The sequence below is a fragment of the Gouania willdenowi genome, chromosome 15 (assembly GCF_900634775.1).
Source record: "Gouania willdenowi chromosome 15, fGouWil2.1, whole genome shotgun sequence".
Lineage (NCBI taxonomy): Eukaryota > Metazoa > Chordata > Actinopteri > Blenniiformes > Gobiesocidae > Gouania > Gouania willdenowi.
This window is the reverse complement of record NC_041058.1, coordinates 31893357-31914166: the sequence shown is the minus strand read 5'-3', so window position 1 is coordinate 31914166 and position 20810 is coordinate 31893357. Positions and strand designations below refer to the sequence as shown.

Sequence of the window (20810 nt, the reverse complement as noted above, 5' to 3'; positions counted from 1 at the left end):
ATTTCCTAAAAATGTGTTATGTTAATGTTTGCGGAGTCATGTTGATATGAATTATTATTCATGGTTTCTTTTTAGACACACTATAATTATATATCTTTATAGCCCTTATTTAAAATTAATTTTCTCGGCTTATTTTCTGGAACAAACAATTTCAAAACATCTGGTTTTAATTTAATCTAAATCTAACAACACAAGCGAAATGAAACAATGAAAGCAACGAGACAAATCAGATATAACAACTGGGACAGTCAGATTATCACAAAAGACAGTTTGAAACCAAAATGCAAAAATCTAATGAATTGACAAATTAAAAGGCTGCCTTCTCTTTTAATAGTAGACTTAATACACATTCAACAATTCACATACATATACTAAATAAATTAAATAAGCATACACCTTAGACTCTCATTGACAAATATTAAATTAATCAATAATCTTGTACTTAATCTGTTTTGCTTTAAATCAACAGTAAAAGTCATCTTTGATTCAAATAACTGATCATATGATTTATGAATGTAAAAAAGTCCTGCTCTTTGACATAATGCACAATCATGCATGAATATTAAATATGAACAATAATACATGTTATTATATACATTATTAAACAGTCACACAAACACAGCTATTGCAGTTTAAAAGCATAATTCCACTGTAATATATCAGGACTGCAGGAAAGAAGTTGACAAGTTTCTTGACAATGGTTTGGTTATTTTTCATTTTTTCGATTTTGTCGGAAAATAAGGGGGTATTGTTAGTTAGGGGACTACTGTATATTCACACAATAATTGTTTCTTCCTGGCAAAAGTATTATTTTTTAACCTTGGGGAATGAACTGGGATGATTTTAAGACCTTGAATAATACTCTGCCGTATATATTGACAATGTTATGGACAATCTTGCGCAAAATTATTCCCAAAGTTAAATATTTTTGACTGTTTATTTGTCACTTTTTGTCATCTGACGGCCAAAATAGATTTGAAAGAGACTGAAACTGCTTTGTTGAAGATGTGTCTCATCATTGTCGACATTTTGATATCAAATAAGACATAAATATCTATATATACATATATACTGTATACTGTATATATATATATATATCACTAAAATGCACTCAAAAACACCCCTGTCACCAATTCCAGAGACCACAAGTACCATTTCTTACTTATATATATATATATATATATATATATACATGTATTATATTCTCAACTGTTGGTTCGGGACCCAAAAGTGGGTCGCGGACAGCTGGTCAAAAATGAATAAATACCTAATGTCTGTCTCTCATGTTGGACTTGGTTGACTGAAAATTTAATAAAAAAAAAAAGGTGGGTCACGATTTAATGACCGTGGCAAAATGTGGGTCCCAAGGTGAGACCAGTTGGGAACCCCTGACATAGACCACACAGAGAAGGACATTTCCAATGTATCTCATTCAAACAACATAGCAGCTCATGCACTCTCTCTCTCTGAGTATCACTACTTTAACATCAAACACAGTCAGACCATCGTTGTAACACTACACATTTTATTAAACACCAGTAAAGATAAAAAACCTCAAGATAACTAAAAATCATGCTTATTATTTTATATCCTTAAGTGATTACATCACTTTTAGTAGAGACTTAACACACACATGTGACAGCATGAACTTTTCAGGTCACACATGAGCCCAATGTTACCATTTAAGGCATTATTACCTCAACAAGACTTGGCAACACGCTGTAGAATGAAACTGTGAGACAATGAGATCATCAACATACATGATAACATTTATTAGCTCAAAAATATGTTCATCTTTAGAAGTTAAATAGGCCTCATTGGTCGGTATGTTTGTATGTCCATCATTCAGTGAGTCACGGGGGTGTGTGTGTGTGTGTGTGGGGGGGGGGGTGTAGTCCTGGTCAATAAATCTTCTTTTTTTTTGCAGCTCTGTGCTGTGACAAAGGAAAGAAAAAAAAAACATTGTGTTTAAGAGAATTAGCATTTTATTTTCATGTAAAGCAGTTCACCATGTAGACAATTCTCTAATGCAGTGGTTTTTCAACCCTTTCAGCCCGCGATCCCCAAAATAAAGGTTCCAGATAGCAGGGACCCTCACTGTAGCTGAAAGTGGTTGAACACAGACATGAACATTGAAGAACAGTCATGTGGAGACAGGACCATCTATAAGGGGGAATAAAGGGGAGAGATTTTTCGGGTCCATCCATAAAGTCAGTAAAATGATGGTCCATTGTTCTATGAATCTGTGATAAACACATTTATTTATTCATCTGAATAAATAAATAAATGTATCTGTTATCCAGGAAGTTTAGTATTATTTGTGCCATAGTATATAGTCATCTTAAATATGTAAATCCTTGTTTTAATCAGAAATAAAATGGGTTAAAAGTGGTGGAAAAGGTGGTGAAATGGAATAAAAAAAAAAAAAAAACAGAAATCAGTTAAAAGTTGTAAAAGCCAAAAATGGACAGAAAAAGTGGTAAAAAAGGGTTCAAAGTGTCAATATTACTAGTGGTATTAAAAGTGTCAGAAGTAGGGGTTGGGGTAATGTTTTTTAAAAAAGTAGGAACACTTAGTTTAAACTGGCAAATAATGGGCAAATCGTTAATGTGGTTGAATTGGCAAAAAATAATCATGAAATAGGGTGACAAGAGGTTAAAAGTCACAATAATGAATCAACATATGTGACATTAGGTGGAATCGTGGTTGAAAGAGTTTATAAGTGCTGAAAATGTCTTTAAAGCGGAAAAAATGTGCAGAAAAGGCATTGAAATTTGATGGAGAAATGGGAGAAATGTAGCAAAAATGCATTAAACGGAGCAAAAATTTGGCAAGAAGAAATTATGAAAATGGGTTAAAATATGGCAAGTTTGGTTAATTGGAGAAAAAGGGTAAAAATAAGCAAAATTTGGCTCAAATTGTTCAAAAACATTCTCCTGGGGACCCCCTCCCAGTGTTTCACGACCCCAAATGGGGTCCTGAACCCAAGAATGAGAACCCCTGCAGAGCTGCCCTGTCAGTCTACTGTAATATTTGATAATTTCCTATCAGATTGGATTATTCTGATCACAGTTAAACAAAATGTAACAAAGTCTTCAAAAGGATTCCTTTTCACAATAACTTTATAAGTTATGGGACTGGTGAGCATAATGGAGTTAGTGTTTACCTGTAGCACGTGCACGTGGGTTTTTGGCTTCAAACTTTCAATTGTGTTGTGCAGTGATTATTCTTTTCTTTTTTTTGTTTAAACACCACAATTACACTTCAAATTCATATTTTGCACACCCCAAAATGTATTCCGTATGAAACAACTGGACTTCCTGGCGCTCAGTTTCAGAAAGCCAATGAATGGTAAAGAAAAAAGTTCTGTTTTCCTGCTTTGAAAGTTTTTTATTTTTCAATATTTTTCACATGACGAACTTCTGTCTGTGCTATAAATGTCTGTAGTTACAAATACCAGTAAGCTCAAATAGATAAAAGTTATGTTACAACCACATTTTTAAAATACACTTACCGTAACCACACAGTATCAGTACTAACTCTGACTTTATAATGTAAACTTTATAATCATCTCGTACGACAACGCCCCCTCTATTATGGAGGACCACACCTGCCCAAATCTAAATTAAATGAATAAATAAATATAAGTGGAAAAAAAGCAAAAGCTAAAAAATAAACACATCATTAAATAAATAAATGCAAATGCATTCTTCAATGATTCAACTTGTCACATTTAAATTGATGTTCTTAATCCTTTATGTTCTTTTATGCACACACTTGTATGATATAAAGAGTCAATACAGAAAACCTTTTGAGATATGGCCAATTTTATGTGAGTTTTTGTGTCCTTATTTTTTTCCATTTTCAGCTTCCAATATGTCAGGATCTACATCACATAAAAAACTGAAATGTGGTTTAATATTACAACTCCACCTACACTCTCAGAATATATAAACATATCTGCTATACATCCTATCTGGTGGACATTCCAGCTGCTCAAAATTGGAAAAAAGTGAGTGTGTTTGGGTCTGGAACATGTTTGGGCCTTCATTAAACAACTTAACATATGTCTCAGCTCCCAGTAATGTGATCAACGTAGAGCTATGAACATAGACTACGCACATCACTAATGATTAGTCACAGATTTGTATTGGTTCTTGGGTGACAGTCCCTCAAAATCCAAAAAAATACTTTTGTGACAGATTTTCATTGGCCCATAATTGCATGTGGGAATGTTGAAAAAAAACTCTTTCTTGGGATTAAAACAATTTTTCTTTACGAGAATTCTTCGATTTTTATTTTGGATCACAACTTTGGGTTATTTCACTACTCGCGAATATTAAAAATCCTTTACACTAGGTCATTGTAGCTTGCCTCTGTGTCTTATAATCATTTATTGTTTATTTGTTTTATGATCAAATTTCTTATGTTCTACATTTTCTCTTATTTTGAGGTGTTTTTCCTTCAAAATCCATTAATCTATATCATCATCGTTATTATATTTCATTGTATTCATACAATCAAACTAAAAATGTACAATGAATAATTAAGGAACAATTTGTAAAAATAAAGTGCATTTGCCATTTGTTGAAATGACATGGAATGACCCCTGATGACCTCTGCCTAAATGGTCACTGACAGAGGAAACAGGATAGAGTGTGTGGAGGATGAAGAACCTACTCAGACGCCCAGGATGCTTGACGGTGGCACGGGCGCTTGTGACGGGTCAGTCTGGAGGCGACAAATGGGTTTGTTGCACATGGGGCACACACTTCTGACCTCTAACCATTTTAACAGACACCTGAAACAGAGTAAGAGGCAGGGTTGGTGTCAATTATAATTGTAATCATGTAATTGATCATTAATTACACATATGACATAATCATAATAAGGCTTTTCACACTCTTGGAAATCTTGCTCTCCTTCAGTTCTTGCACGTGAGGTCAAAGGTCGAGAGGGATAAACTGGCCATGGCTGATAGCGAGTCTGAGATTTAGATTATTTTTACCGTTAGAACATTGATTCCTTGAAAGATTTTTTGCGGAAACGTGGTATCGGTCTCCAAGACAGAAATGCCGAGTTAGCTGCTAAAGCTAATGCTGCTAAAGCTAATGCTACACACGAGCTGAATATTCAGGTTTTTCCTGCTTTTTTAAACAGTGACCAATCAGCTGATCAGTGGGGTTTCACTTATCGGTCTGTTTAGTGTCCATCTTATGCACTTTCTTCAAATTTGTAAATCTAATTAAAATAATAACTTAATAAAAGTAATCATGGACCTGGTTAGTGAATGGTGGACCTCATAAATGTATGTTTTCAAAGTGAGAACTCAAACTGTGCTTTTCACACTCTGATATCTCACTTGTCTCATCAATAATAATGATACATTTTTATTTATAAGCACTTTTCAAAAATTCAGACACTTTACAGTTGTTGAAACAACTACACAAGTCAAAAAATAAACTAAATAATAAAGGTAAATACAGGAAATACATAACAATCATAAGTTAAAAGTTGAGGAGAAGGAATGTAGAAACAAAGGTCTGTCGCATTAATACAGCTTCTCTCATCAGTTTTATAAAAGTGCTCAGATATGTGCATCATTCCCAGGTAAAGTCTGAATTCTGCCCCCTGGAGACCCAGGTAGTCGATGTTTTTGTGCACCAGGGGTCACCTGTGTGGAAGCGAGGGGAGTGCCCTATGCTTCCATACTGCTGCTGAGCTGCTCCCATTGGTTTTTAAAAGTGCTCAGATCGGCTGCAAGTGGCGTCAACGGAAAGCCCTTGTCCCTCCTCGTGTCCGAATATGTGTAATAATAATAATATAAACACTATTAAAACACTAACGATCTCTGGAATAAAATTACAAACACTGTTAGGTTGGAAATATTAACAGACCGACTGAGCTTGTTTACGTTTATATCCGTCTCGACCTTTGACCCTTTAGTGTATTTTATAGCTGAATTATGGGTCAAAATCAACCCATTATCAAAAGAGATGCTAACAGAAAGCTAACACAAGAGAAAGGTCATGTTTTATAAGGTTATTTATTTCAGGCTCAGTAATCGTGATTAATTGAATTTGAACTTTAGTAATTGAGAATATAACTGTAATTAACTTTCAGGGGAAAAATTATAATTGTAATTTTAATTGTAATTGGAAAAAATGTTGGTCACTATAATCATAAATGAGTTGTAACTGAACATGGATAATTGAAGACGTAATTGTAATTGAAAAATGTAATTGACCCCAATCCTGGTGAGAAGCATCACAGTTAAAGGTTTAACTCGTTTATCATGTCAGAAAAGTAAGAAGTGTAAACGTAGGAGGTGTTTACTGCCTGTAAGCAAAGGTAAAACTGGTCTGTGATGCTGTTGGTGTCGCTCCTCTACTGGAGGGCAAACGGTTCACAGGCGTGAAGGCCAAGTTCAAACAGGCAGGGACACATTCAGGAATGTGCATGTGAAGGAATCGTACAGTAGTGGAAGGATTTCTCTACTTTTCATTGACGCACTTGTTGGAAATTTGCACATAATAGTTCAACCTACAGTACTGCAACTATGGGGTGCTCAATGTAAAAACTCAGTCATGCTTTTATAGCCAACCCATTTTGAACATTAAGCTAATTTTTCTTACATTTGAGACAGAAATTCATATGGCATATTCTGTATCACTGTTAAAAATGGTAAATAATAAATTTAAATCTAAATATTAAATCTAAATCTAAATGTTAAATCCAAATGTTAAATCTAAACGTTAAATCTAACTCTAAATCTAAATGTTAAACTTAAATGTAAATGTTAAATCTAAATCTAAATGTCAAATGTAAAGCTAATTGTTAATATATTATGCAAAGTGGGCAGGTCAGCGCCTGTCGATAACGAGGCCCCTCCCACACCACTGGCTGCGGCTCAGTGAGTGAGGAGAGGGAAAGAGCGAGACATAGGGATCACTCCAAACTGACAAACCATAAAGAGCAGTAATGACTGGTGTACGAGCTGCACATCAGCCCTCAGACAGTTTAACAGATGTAGATTCACAGAGAGTACCAACGACTGTATGTTAACTTACTTTTGCCAGTAATAAAGACACTAAGGATGCAGAAAACCTTGTAGGGTGGGGGGTGTGGAGTGTGGGCGGGGCCGCGTGATTAATGTATGTATAATTTCTCAACATTTAGCTTTACACTTGGCGACCGATTTAACATTTAAATTTAACATTTACATTTAGATTTAACTTTTACATTTAGATTTAACTGTGATGGACTGGCGCCCTGTCCAGGGTGTACCCCCGCCAAGCGCCCTATGAGAGCCGGAGATTGGCACCGGCAGACCCCCGCGACCCTGTTAAACGGGAATAAGCGGGTAAGAAAATGGATGGATGGATGGATTTAGATTTAACTTTTACATTTAGATTTAACTTTTACATTTAGATTTAACTTTTACATTTAGATTTAACTTTTACATTTAGATTTAACTTTTACATTTAGATTTATTTTTCATGTTTACACATTTTCCATGACATAGAACATGCTGTTTTAAATGAATTTGTCTGAAATGAAAGATAAATTTGCTAAATGTGAGGAAAGTCAGCTAAATGTTCAAATTATGTATGCTCTGAAACACTGACCGAGTTTTTACATTCGACACCTCACACTGCACTGCAATGACAGTGAATTTATGTTTTTGTCTTTAGATCTGAAAACAGGAGAATGAAGCAACGTAAGCCTAATGGTGATTATGGTTTTTGTAGTATATTTTTTGCACTTACTTTTTGTGAAATGCATGAGAACAAGGACACACTCCAAGCTCGTCCCGACTCCGAAACTCCTCCAAACACACGGCACATGTTTGCTAAAAAGGAGAAACACAAGTAAATGTTGTCAGACCCAGATTTGCGCACAGATCCAGAAATGTTTATATAAAGGTGTCGTTTATTTGGTGGACAGTGCTTCTGGTTGGCTGCTGCACAACAGGGTTCAGACGTCGTTCTGCTTCAACACAATAGTTTCAAATGTGTAGAGGTTTAAAATATGCAGCTTCCCTCACATCATGGGTGGAAAAAACATTTCCAAGGACTTGACAAAATTACACACTAACACACAGCTTTCTACGACGGCGTATTAGGGTCACAGATTCATTTTATGAGAATACGGTCGGAATTTTATTAAAGTCCTAATATTTTGAGATTATAGTCAGATACATTTTCAGAAGAGTCGTAATATTTTGAGAATAGAGTCGTAATTTTAGTTAAGTCGTAATATTTTCAGATTAAAATCGAAATATTTTGAGATTAGAGTAGTAATTTTATGAGAATAAAGCCATATCTCAAAAAACTCATAATGGTATAGCGCTCAGAATTCCATGTTAAAGCAACGAACACCATGTGCCCTGAAGACGACCACTTCCATCCACTTCCTCCTCCACTAGAGAGGCTATTTGCTCTAAATTAAAGGCGAACGCCCCGATTTAATCTTAAATCAGTTGAATTCTTTGGTCGGAACAAACGCAAATGTCTGCAAAGTGTCCTAAAAGTCCTTAAACTGATATTAAACAATGTGCAAAACCTAAAGAGAAAAACAATCTCACTAAATACAGACAAAATTCTGTTTGTAATTCAATATTCACTGACAGGTAGTGGGAAAACTTGAAATGAAACATATATGAATAATTGTTAACTATGTATGTGTAAGATATAGAACTCTAACATGGTTCCACAGGTTTTCGTTTAATTAAATTATAATTGACAATTTTTATAGATTCCCATGCAAATTACAATTACAATACAAAATTATCTGAACTCAATAAAATATTTTCTTTTCATGAAGTCAGTTAAACTTACTCCAAGTAGACTCAGTTTCTTCCCAGCTCCTTTCAAAACAACCTGTTGATAAAAAATAAATGTCAGTAAAACTTTTCAAAATACATGCAAAGACGTCACATCATGTGTGTCTTACCTCATCATAGCCGTACTGTTGTCTTGCATTCTCCCGCCTCAATCTGCAAAGATAATTAATAAATCTGTCACTTCTTCAGGTTGTTATTTAAGATGCCTGATCGCTCTACATCTGTCTGAAGCAGAATATGTTCTATCACGATGTATATATCAGATAAGGAACTGCACTGACCTGGAATGCACATGATGCGCAACACAAATTCTACAACGGACTGTACGTTAAATTAATCTGGAAGAATTAGCTAATCTGAGCATGAAACTCGACCACTATTAAACAAAAACTGAGTACATGTACTCAGAGGTGAAAGTAATGGATTACAAGTACTCACATTGCTTTTATGGGTACTTGTACTTTTTTGAGTATATGTATAAATAAGTAATTTTACTTGCACTTAAGTACATTTTAAAAGAAGAAAAGTTATTCATTACAATTCTACACCCAACCCTTACCGAGTAAATTATTTTATTTTAAAATGGTACCTAAACCACAGTACTGTACTGATCTCAGGTCAGCAGTTTATGAAGCACATTGAACATAATCCATATGTTTTTAGTCAGGACATTTCTGATCAACGCCCAGCCATTTCCTTGGGTTCAGGTTGTGGTTTCTACCCATTATGCTGTTACCCACTTGGCACATTTGGCATGGCACTGTTTTAGAGAGTTCATAAATGTATCTACACTGAGAGCCTGAAAAAAAATTATATATATATATATATATATATATATATATATATATATATTTTTTTTTTTTTTTAATTGAAGTTATTGGTGTTGTTTTATTTTAAAAAAGAATTGTAAATTTCAACAAACATTTTATGCAGATGCAGATGCATTTATGGAAAATAAATGAAATTCCAATTGTGCAAGATTTAGTCTCTTGCTTTTTAAGTTTCTACATGAGATGTTTACTGTATGCAAGGGAACCGTGGTAAGATTTATTAACAAAAATAAAAGTGGGGGGAGAAAGTATCTAGTAACTTTTATTTCGAGCACTATTTAATTGATATATTTTTTACTTGTACTTGAGTACAATTTCAATCAAGTTGCAGTACTTCTACTTGAGTAGGATATATCAGTACTTACACCTCTGCATGAGCTCCAGATTTGAGCACAATAAAGCTTAACTATTGTTGACATATCACTGCTATCACATGTAAAGCCACTACATCCAGTGTGCAGCAGGTACCTGAACAAGTAGCAGCAGAAGATGAGGCTGAAGGTGAGGATGACGAGGCCGATGCCGAGGATGACGATGTAAACATTGAGTGGCAGGTGGAAGAGCGCTTCAGACGTCATGTTGCAGTCTTGATTGGGGCTGTGTAATCCAAGACACCTTGAGAGAAGAAGACAGATGGAAAAAGGTGAGTCGAAGGGTTTGCTTTGTTTTTCCAAAGACTCTGTAGGATTTGTTAGGAAACTCAGCTTCAGCTCCTTTCTTTTATCATGCTGCAGTAGGTTTATGGAGCTGGCAGTGGTTACTCCCTTTAGTACACTAAACATCTCTTCTCACCCTATTCACTGTCTATACCAGATATGGACAACTGGTGGCCCTCGGTCTGCTTTAGTGCAGTCCCGAAAGCGAACACACAATGTGACAGAAAAATACACAAAAGAACAACAAAAATACACAAAATGATTTGTAGAACACATAATATGACAGAAAGAATAACGAATCTCCAGTGTGCCTATTGAATAATCAGGGAACAATTGAAGACTGAAGTGTGTGGGCCATTTGTGAAATGACAGAATGACCCAGATGTGAATGTTGATATTGCGACCTTCAGATCAGATAAAATTACATTTTTTTGGCCCTCACTATAATAAAAGTTACCCATATCTTTGTCTATGCTGATTACGTCACAGAGCAGTTTGTAGGTTGATACTGTGCTTCGTTGACTGCATGTAGTTCTCTCAACCTCTGTGTTGTCCTCTGACTGTAACACATGTGCGTCCTTCATCAACTTTGTCTTCACACACGACACAAAGCTCTCATGGTTAAACTTTTATTTTCAATGTAGTAACATATTCATGATGCATGTTAAAAATCATTTGAAAACGTCAATCTGAAACACAATGAACAAAGCCAATCCCTATTGACTAATGTGTGGCGATCTTTCACGCATGCTTCTACTTGAAGATGTTTGCATAAGTATTTAGTGTGTGTTTCATATTGATGTGGGTGAGTTTCTTTCTTATGTCCGAACGCCCTGATTAGTGAATGGATCCCTCTGTGTTTCACTTTTCACGCTCTAAACGCCCCTGACAGATCGCTCTGTTCCACAGACGCACTCAGTAAAAAGCGTGCACACCCACAACATTGACCTTTAGTATTAAACAGACAAACTAATTAATAATAATGTTAAAGCAACAGGAAAAAGTAATACAAATGCTCATATTAATGAACAGTGTGGGCAGGACGACAATGCAGGGATTAGCAGTAGAACTGACCCTCAAGAGCAAGACATGGAACAGAAGAGCTTTTCTATGAGTTTGCTGGTTCTCCCTGAGCCTGTGTGGGTTCATCCATTAAACCTCTTCCACCAGTTTCTCTTCAGCAAAGTCATTGTGATAACATCAGGTCATAAAACTAATATACGTGAATGCTGATGTGTTTCTTTAGCGATTTCCGGTAAGAGGAATGTCAGATTTCATTGTAAATCAACGTGTGTCACAGTTGTCTCAGTTGTCAGTTGTACCCTAAATTAAAACCCATTCTCAGCTCCAAAGATTATTGTAGCTTATTATACAAAGATAGCAACTAATCATCACCCAAACATCTACAGCAGACATAGGCAATTGGCCCTCAGTCTAAACAAATACCCAAAAATTTTATTTCAAGAAGTTGGAACAAATATAAACCCCAACATAATAGACAAACTAACTCAAAAAACACACAAATTGACAGCAAAGTGCACCAAAAACACAAAAGTAACCACTTAAACAAACAAAAACACAAAAAAAACACAACACATTACAGAATAGCTCCAAAGTCACATACACATAATGCATTTTGGGGCTCATCCATAAAGTCAGGTCACAATGGACCTTAATGGTCCATTGTTCTATGAATCTGTGATAACCACATTTATTTATTTATTCATCTGAATAATATCCACTGTTATCCAGGAAGTTTATTATTATTTGGGCCATTGTATATACTCATCTTAAAGATGTAAATCCTTGTTTTAATCAGAAATAAGATGGGTTAAAGTGACTGAAATGGGTGGAAAAAGCGGTAAAATGGAATTAAAAAAAACTCTTTGCAAAACTTTGCAAATTAGAGTGGCCAAAATTGTAAAAAGAGTTTTCAATATTTGAACAATTACAGTAGTTTAAACTGGCAAATAAGTGTCATGACAAATCATGAATGTAGTCAAATTGGCAAAAAAAAAAAAAAAAAAACCTCAAATGTGATGAAAAGAAGTTAAAAGTGACAATAATGTAACCCATAATGTTACAGTATGTAACATTAGGTGGTAAGAGTGGTGGAAAGGGTTTAAAACTGCCTAAAATGTCTTTAAATGCAGAAAAGGCATTGGAATTGGATGGAGAAGTGGCAGAAATTGAAATAATGTAGCAAAAATGCATTTAAAGGCTAAAAAATATGGCAAGAAAAAGTGATGAAAATAGGTTAAAAGATGGCAAGTTTGGTGTAGTTGCAGAAAAATTGTAAAAATAAGCAAAAATTTGCTCAATTGTTTAAAAAAAAAAAAAAAAATTCTTAGTTTCTTGACGGCATCTGGCTAACCCCTCCCAGTGTCTCGCGATCCCGAATGAGGTCCTGACCCCAAGGTTGAGAACCCCAGCCCTATTCTACCTCACGTCTGCTGAGATCTACTAATCAGTCTCTGCTGGTCATTCCTCAAACTCAGTTGAAACCCAAAGATGACAAAACCTTCTCCGTTATTGGTCCCAAGCTGTGGAATAGTTTAACCCCTGTCATTAGATCATCATTAACCACTGACAATGATTTAAATCCTGCCTAAAATCTCTTCTCTTTATCTCACAATTCTCACTAAGATGTGTATTATTTGCTACATATCTATTACTGTTTAATTGCTTCTTGTTTTTTTTACTTTTTATTGTAAAACACTTTGGTCAACAACTGTTGTTTTTATTGTGCCCTATAAATAAAAAAGACGTGACTTGAATAAATGCGTGTTTTATACTAATAAGTTACCCAGAGATGTGACTGTCATTGTAGGTTCTTTTTTATTTTTATTTCACCAAATTTCAGCTCCACCCACCCCCAGGGTCCGCCCCCCACATTAGGCGACAGACAGTTAGACAAAGCCACTAGCTTGTGTTAGCCTCTGCTAACCCACCTTATGCACTGGGAAATAACCAACAGAGATGCAGTATCACCTGTGGATGAGCAATCATGGTCTGATGTTGAAAAAATAGGGCTCAGGGGAATTTTTGCTGTGCACAAACTTGGTTTGAGCTCCCAGTCGTTATTGTTTAAAAAGGCGACCATTGCAACTGGTGATCGACTTCCGTTAGCATAGCGAGCTGCTGCGACACAAGTATTATGTTCTTGTCATTAATACAGTCAGGGGCGGATTCACAAAAGGTTTAGTGCTATTAAAGCATGTGCAAACTTCACTCCACGCGTTAATAAGGGGAACAAAGCCCAGGGAATCAGGGCCACGTGTCTTCAGCTCGTCAGAACACCATTTAGCCCTCTCATGAATATGCATAGTAGGCGGATCTCCCAGAGGGAGCAAAAATATGGGAGGAGGAAATGCAAATAAATGAGTGCAGGGGACGCAATGCGATTCATGAAATGACTGATGGTTTTGCTGGAGATTTCTTCCTGTTAAAAGGGAGTTGTTTCTTCCCATTGTCACTAAATGCTTGTTCATGTGGATCTTGTTGGGTTTCTTATTATAGAGCATTGAGATGACTTTGTTGTAAATTGCACTATACAAATAAAGTTGAATTTAATTGAATCTGGAACTGTTTTCAGTGATTGTTTTAGTACGGAATAATAGTACAACTGAGAAGCAGGTGCAGACAAATGCGCAGTTGACAGAAAACACAGCGCAGATGGAAAAAAGGCTCCAGTGTGTGTGTGTGTGTGTGTGTGTGTGTGTGTGTGTGTGTGTGTGTGTGTGTGTGTGTGTGTGTGTGTGTGTGTGTGTGTGTGTGTGTGTGTGTGTGAAAGAAAGAAAAAAAGGTTCGCTGTACGCAGAGATGGATATATGGATATGACCATGGATCAATATTGCTTCACTGAGCTCCTTTCTCTCCATGCTTTGAACGTCAAAGTCTTGTGTCGTGGTGATGTGAGACCAGAATCAGCGGATCAGACGCGTAATTTACACATTGGTGATCACTGATGGCACAATGGTGACATGAGAGCGTGCGTAACACAGCGCTGCTGAGACCTGCACTGGATGATGGTCAGTAGATCATCTTCAAATAATGCAGACTGATTGACAGACTGTGTAGCTGTATTAACTCAGATCAATGGCAGATCAATAGAACGGTTTCTGTCCAAATCTGCCTATTTTTCATGCACTGATCAGAGCAAAGTTACAGGATCAGACGGAGCAGCCATATTCAATTAAGGGGACAAATATTATTAGGTTTTAAAGTTGTTGTTTAAAAATGAATAAATAAACAAATAAAAATATATTTTTATTTGTTTATTTAGTTTTTTTACATTAGTAAATGTTTGTGCAGAAGACAGAGAAATCCATCTGCCTCCAATGTAACTTCCTCAAATGTCAGTGAGCTTGTGTGCACTGACGTCTCCACATTAAACGAGCAAAACGCTCATTTAAATAAAATAAATAAATAGGGTCGGTCGGCACCAGTTCTGCAGCTGCACTAATCATTGCTGTATTCTTAGTGAATTCCGAGCAGCAGGTGAGTAAATTGCCACTAAGGGATTTGAGGCCTTAGTGAATCCGACCCTTAGTGTGTGTGTGTTTTTGTATGTGTGTGTAACACTTTTCTCTACATGTAATATAATGTTGTTAGACATATTTACCCATATTTACCCATTCACCCAACACACACTCACACGTTACTAGCTGGAGGTGCAAGCAACTTGTAGTTCACTGGCATAACCTGTGTTTAAATCACCAACCTTTAAAAAAAACAAGGACAGCCTTTGAGCCACTGCCTCCCAACAAGCAATGGCTTGTATTCTTTCAATAATGCCGGAAACTCCTTTATTCATAGTGCAGAAAAGCAAACAGCTGCTAATTTGTTCATGGCCAATTGCTTGGTTAATGACAAAACAAAAATTGTAGTTTGCATGTTACACACAAACATAATACATGCGATTAATGGCCCAGGTCAGCATGGCTAACATACGCTATTAAAGGATACTTTAGCCAGGGATGTCAAACCCATTTAAGTTCAGGGGTCAAATATGGACCAGTTTGATCTCTCGTGGGCCACAGATAATAGGCAGAGAAAATTAGCAATATCAAAAACATTGTACCCTAGTTTGCATTTCCACATATAAATGATATGTCCAGTATGTAAGGCACAGAAAATATCCAAGCAATGTCACCTAATCTTAAATTTAATTGAATTTCTTTGACTTTGTGTACTTTTTCTAATTTGATTTGGGGAAATTTTGTAAAATAATATGATGAATTGCAGGATTTTGGACAAATTTAAAGTTTGTTTAACAATTTGAGATAAGAAATGACTGTAGTAATGTGATGCTAACATGAGAGAACTGCAAATATTGTGGAGTTTCACTGAATTTTTTGGCATTTGGAGGGACTGAGATATCTGCAACTTGTACATTACACAGTGATTAATGTTTTGTCTGTCATTTTTACTTTCTCCTGTGGGCTGAATTAGATCTTATAAAAGGCCAGATTTGGCCCCCTGGCCTTGAGTTTATTTGACACATGTGCTTTAGGTCGAAGTAAAGGCCTATAAAGTCAGGTATTTCCTGTTAAGTTTAAAGTTATGCTTGTTTTACAGTAGCATTTCTTTTTGTATTTTGGTAGAGGTGGGAGAGGAGGTAATTATTTGTAGATGATTTTAAAATCTGACAGTGTTTTTAAACCAGGTGACGTTCACTCAGTTTACCAGGAGAGGAAAGAGAAACTCAAACCTCCCTCCAGGCTGCAGAGCTATTCAACGTGAATCTTTACGACCATCTTTACGTCACATCGGAATGTGCTCCACTTATTAATGTTTGGCCCAGAAGTTTGAGCTTGGGTAGAAACTAGTGTTTGTAGCCTTTAGGCCTTGGAACACTTTTCATTCCTCATAATAGCATGTGAGTTATGGGAACTTTGGAGCGTAAAGTTGTGCATGCTAAAATAAACAGCAACATTTTGCAACAACCACGTTTAAAAAATGTATGTGAAATTTTACTTTTGACCAGATTTACAGCAACATTGGAAACATTTTGTCATTTTTTTTTCTCATAAAAATATAATGTCAGTGTTAAATCTAAATGGTAAATCTAAATCTAAATGTTAAATATTAAATCTTGAGTTTTCATTTTAGTACTTCCTGGGAATTTGTATATTAGCTAAATATTTAGTTTCAACTGTGACATTTAGATTCAACATTTGACATTGTGATTAAATTTTAACATTTAGATTTGACATTTAGAATATAGATTTAGATTTGACATTTAGAATTTAGATTTAAATTTAACATTTAGAATTTAGATTTAACATTTATATTTAAATGTAACATTTAGATTTTGTATTTAACATTTAGATTTAAACTTAACATTTAGATTTAGCATTTATAATTTAGATTTAAACTTAACATTTCGATTTAGCATTTATAATTTAGATTTAGATTTAACATTTAGAAATAATATTTAGATTTAACATTTATATTTGAATTTAACATTTATATTTAAATGTAACATTTAGATTTAACGTTTAGATTTAATATTTAACATTTATATTTAATATTTAACATTTATATTTAATATTTAACATTTAGATTTAATATTTATCATTTAGATTTAACATTGACTGTGTATTCTTAGAAGAAAAAAACCGCCACAAATTTCACAAATATTGCTGTAAATCTAGTCAAAATAACATTAAAAAAATTCACATACAATATTTAAACGCGGTTTATTGCTAAATGTTGCTCAAATTTGCTGTTTATTTTAGCATGCACAACTTTACAATTGGCGCTCCATACTTACTAGAGGTAAAATATTAGCTCAAACTGAGCTGTGATGGCAGCCATCTGGTTTAGAATCCATTCTCCATTGGACACGAGTCACTGTGTTGGGTTACTGAGTGTCTGCAGGGTTTGGCTGAGAAGGCAGCTGTAATCTTAGCACGATGCTAGTGAATCATTGATAGTGGTGCACTTAAACGGAGGCCGCTGTGCAAATACCTTCATGATGAACAGAATAGTGGCTTAATGCTGCTAAACTGTGGCTACTTTTTATTCACTTCATCAAAAGAACAAAAACTACTTCAATAAGATCTTTAGTCAAAATGACGGATGAAAGTATTAGGAAGTGCCTGTCTTTATTACTGAAGTGGTAAAGCTCATGAACACGTAATGATCATGGATTTTATTGGTCCTGTCATAACTTTTTATGGAAAAGGTCACTTGAGGAAAGGCTGATTTTCGGTCATTGCAATAAGTGCTTCCTTACCTCTATGGCTCAAACTATGGTTTGTAAAAATAAAACCTTAAATCTTAACTGGTAAATACAGTCAGAGTCAGTCATAAAAACAATGTTAGAAAACAAAAGCAGTGAAAAGCAACACAATTCTGCAACAGAGGACTACAACAAAACTGAAAGTACTAATGCTATGTGGATAAATGTTACATTTTGTTGAAGAACAAAGAACAGAATTGTCTAAATCAGACATGGGCATCTTTAATCACAGCGGGGGCCACAAAAATGTGATTGTCTGATCCGAGGGCCACATTATCAACATTCATGTCAGTATTTATAATAACTAATGCAGTGTCCATAGGAAGTATGTATTTCTATAGAAAAGTGGGAGGCTAATAAATAGCTTTTTCATGGATGGCCAAATGAGGTTGTGTTTGAAGGTGGGACGTCAGGAACATTTAGGTTGTGTTTTCATATATTTTGGCATTTAGCAAGGACACTGTAGGGAGTTGAACCGCATCTATTCCGATTCCAGTTTGTTGTCCTCGTGGATCTGGATCTCCTTAGACTGGAACAGACTTGGTCGGGACTCGTTTAGTGTCATTAATCCACAACAGTTAGTTTAGATGCACACAGGATTTGTAAAGCATTTATGAAATTCATTGCTTTTATTGAGAGATAATTTATTAACGGTATCATTGCAGTCCAAACAAATCCGACGTCGCTCACACTTGAACCAAGCAGCAGCCATGCGCACGTTCCGCAAGCAACAGTCACTGTTGAGGTAAGACTAATGACATCATCACTTAAGAGGTAGGACCAATGTTCCAATGTTCTAATGTTCTAAATGATGACATCATCACTGTAGAGCTAGGACTGATGTCACTCCAGAGTTTGGACTGATGACATCTTCACTAAGTACGTTGACAATTTCATAAAATAATTCATTAACGGTATCATTGCAGTCCAAACAAATCCGACGTTGCACACCATTGAACCACGCAGCAGCCATGTTGAAACTCTCAGGTCAGTCTGATCCTGATGCGCTGAGATATTTGAGGAGCACACACACACACACACACACACACACACACACACACACAGATTCCTTGCTTTTATAGAGAGATGACCAATCTGAGCATTAAGACAGAAAAGAACAAAAGGTTTGTTGGAGTCATTTTGAAAATGTTTCTAATGTGTCATCATCTGGTGCAACTTTTGGTTAATGTTGTGTATTTTTGTTGTCATTTCATATATTATTGTGTATTTTTCTGTTAATTTTGTGTATTTTAGTTGCCATTTTAGATTTGTTATTTTTGTGGTCATTTTGTTGAAAATTTTGTATATTTTGTAGGATGTTTCACTTACTAACATGTTCATTATGCTTCCAATAGTTGTGCAAGAGGATTCAATAGGTCAAAGGTTCCTCTTATCATGAACTGCATCCTTCATGATGCAGGGATTCAGTCATTTATATCCAACCTCTTGATCAATAACATGTGAAATATCCATCCTGATCTGGATCACCTGGCACTGCAGCCAATGCTCACTCCAGGTACTTTGGCATCCTATGTTTATTCTAGAGAAGCCTAATAATCAAGCATGCCTGTTTTGACTATAGATATCTAATTTGCAGGTTGTGAATTTGCTGTTTGTTAATGCTTTACTTTATTACACGTTTTTTTTTTTAAAAAAGCCACATAATCCAAACAAAGTAAAGTAAAAAAGCGACAATAACAACCAGTCAATTTTTGGTCCCCGAATAACCTGCGGGTAACCTAAATGTGGATTTTATTTGTTTTTTTCTCTTGTTACTGCACCTACAATTCTGTTTAAGTTTAAAAGTCATAGAATTCCAGAAAGACAGGAAATGGATAAGCATGTTTTCTTTGTGTGGTTCAATGTAAACACACACTCCTTCAGAGTCTAAGTAGCATTTGCATGTGCTCTCTTTGTGCGGGTTCTATGTTACAGTCCAACCACACATTAGTTTGGTTTGATTGGGTTTCTAACTGGGAAGGAGGAACTTTGACTTGTTTCTGATTGAGAGGCTCTTGCACACTGTGACAATGAACAGGATAAGTGAGGATTATTTACCTGTTTATCTTTTACAGGGTTAAAAGTAAGGTGGAAGTTCAGTTGGTAGTAAGAGGTAAGTTTTGTCTGAAAATAAATTGGAAGAGCAGATTCTAAGACACTTACTGTCACAGAGTCGGACAGGGGGCATCAATTGGCACCATCAGAAAATCCTCAGTGGACTGACCTCACTTTCACTGAGCTGAGTTCAAATGAGGACTTGTTGTCTCTGTCCACTTTCTCTCAGTTCAGATGTGAATTCCTATAACTCAGATCAATCGTTATGGTCATAAAAAGAACAACTGATCTGACGTCTCCCGATATTATGGTAGCATTCAGCCAATCATTTGATTCCAAAACATGTGTGACTGTGACCGAGGAAGACATCAAAATGTCCCTTTGTGTCGGTTTAAGGCATAACAAAGGAGCAACAAAAAGGTAGTGAAGTCTTTAGAAAACGGAAGAATTCCAAATCCAATGGTAGACTGCTGTTATGAACCTCTGTTACAGCTCATTCACTGCTTCCGTTTGGTTTTTTCCTTTGTCTTCCTTCAAAGCATTGTCACTTCCTCCTCTTTTTCCTCTCCTTTCTTCTCCCTGTTTTCTCCTTTTAGGTCTCTTCTTTGCCTCTCTTGGGCTCGGCTCTGGAAACCTGCCCTGGCCAATTATGGAGACACAAAGGGACGGACATGGATGGGTTCCCCGACAGCAGAAGCAGCTGAATCAGGCAGACAGGCTGAGGGACAGCCTCTCAGAGCTCCCTCATCACTTTCCTTTCCTTCCTGCTCTCAACACTGAAGACATGGACGCTTTTGACACCAACTCATCCCGTCCACTGGTCCAATGTGGATTTAGATCTGGATCCTCCTCTCTTTTCCTCTCACATTCACTCCCCTTCCTTGTCTCTCGTTCCACTTCTCCTTCACAGCTCTCAGTTTGTAAACAGATCCTTGCTCATGTGATTCACAGGCTGCATCACAGCTCTGCTTTCACCGCCCCCTCCCTCCCTCCTTCTCTTGGCTGCTTGCTTACCCCTCACCCCTTTAGGGTTTTTCCTTCTTTCACATCCACACTCCTGCAGCTGCTAGCTGTGAATTAAGTGCTAGCAGTGCAGATAGTCAGCAGAGACCAGTGGCTTTATTAGTATGAAAATCTACAATTTATAGTCTTTAATACATTTATTTTTAGGTCTT

At 36.0% G+C, this 20810-nt stretch overlaps 1 protein-coding gene across 2 annotated transcripts; it reads right to left on the bottom strand.

Annotated features, from left to right (window-relative positions):
- Positions 1–1508: 1508 nt before the first annotated feature.
- LOC114476533 (RING finger protein 122-like) lies at positions 1509–20598 on the bottom strand. Of its 2 annotated transcripts, none has more exons than XM_028468135.1 (7): positions 19744–20598; positions 10144–10291; positions 8956–8998; positions 8841–8882; positions 7770–7852; positions 4681–4801; positions 1509–1929 (listed from the first exon to the last, which is right to left on the bottom strand). In XM_028468135.1, the coding sequence occupies exons 1-6, from the start codon at positions 19766–19768 to the stop codon at positions 4681–4683; spliced, it is 462 nt and encodes a 153-aa protein (XP_028323936.1). In that variant the 5' UTR covers positions 19769–20598; the 3' UTR covers positions 1509–1929. The 2 variants fall into 2 exon arrangements, with proteins under 2 accessions (XP_028323936.1, XP_028323935.1); XM_028468134.1 differs by having other exon boundaries at positions 1509–1934; positions 19744–20597.
- Between the last annotated feature and the right edge of the window lie 212 nt (positions 20599–20810).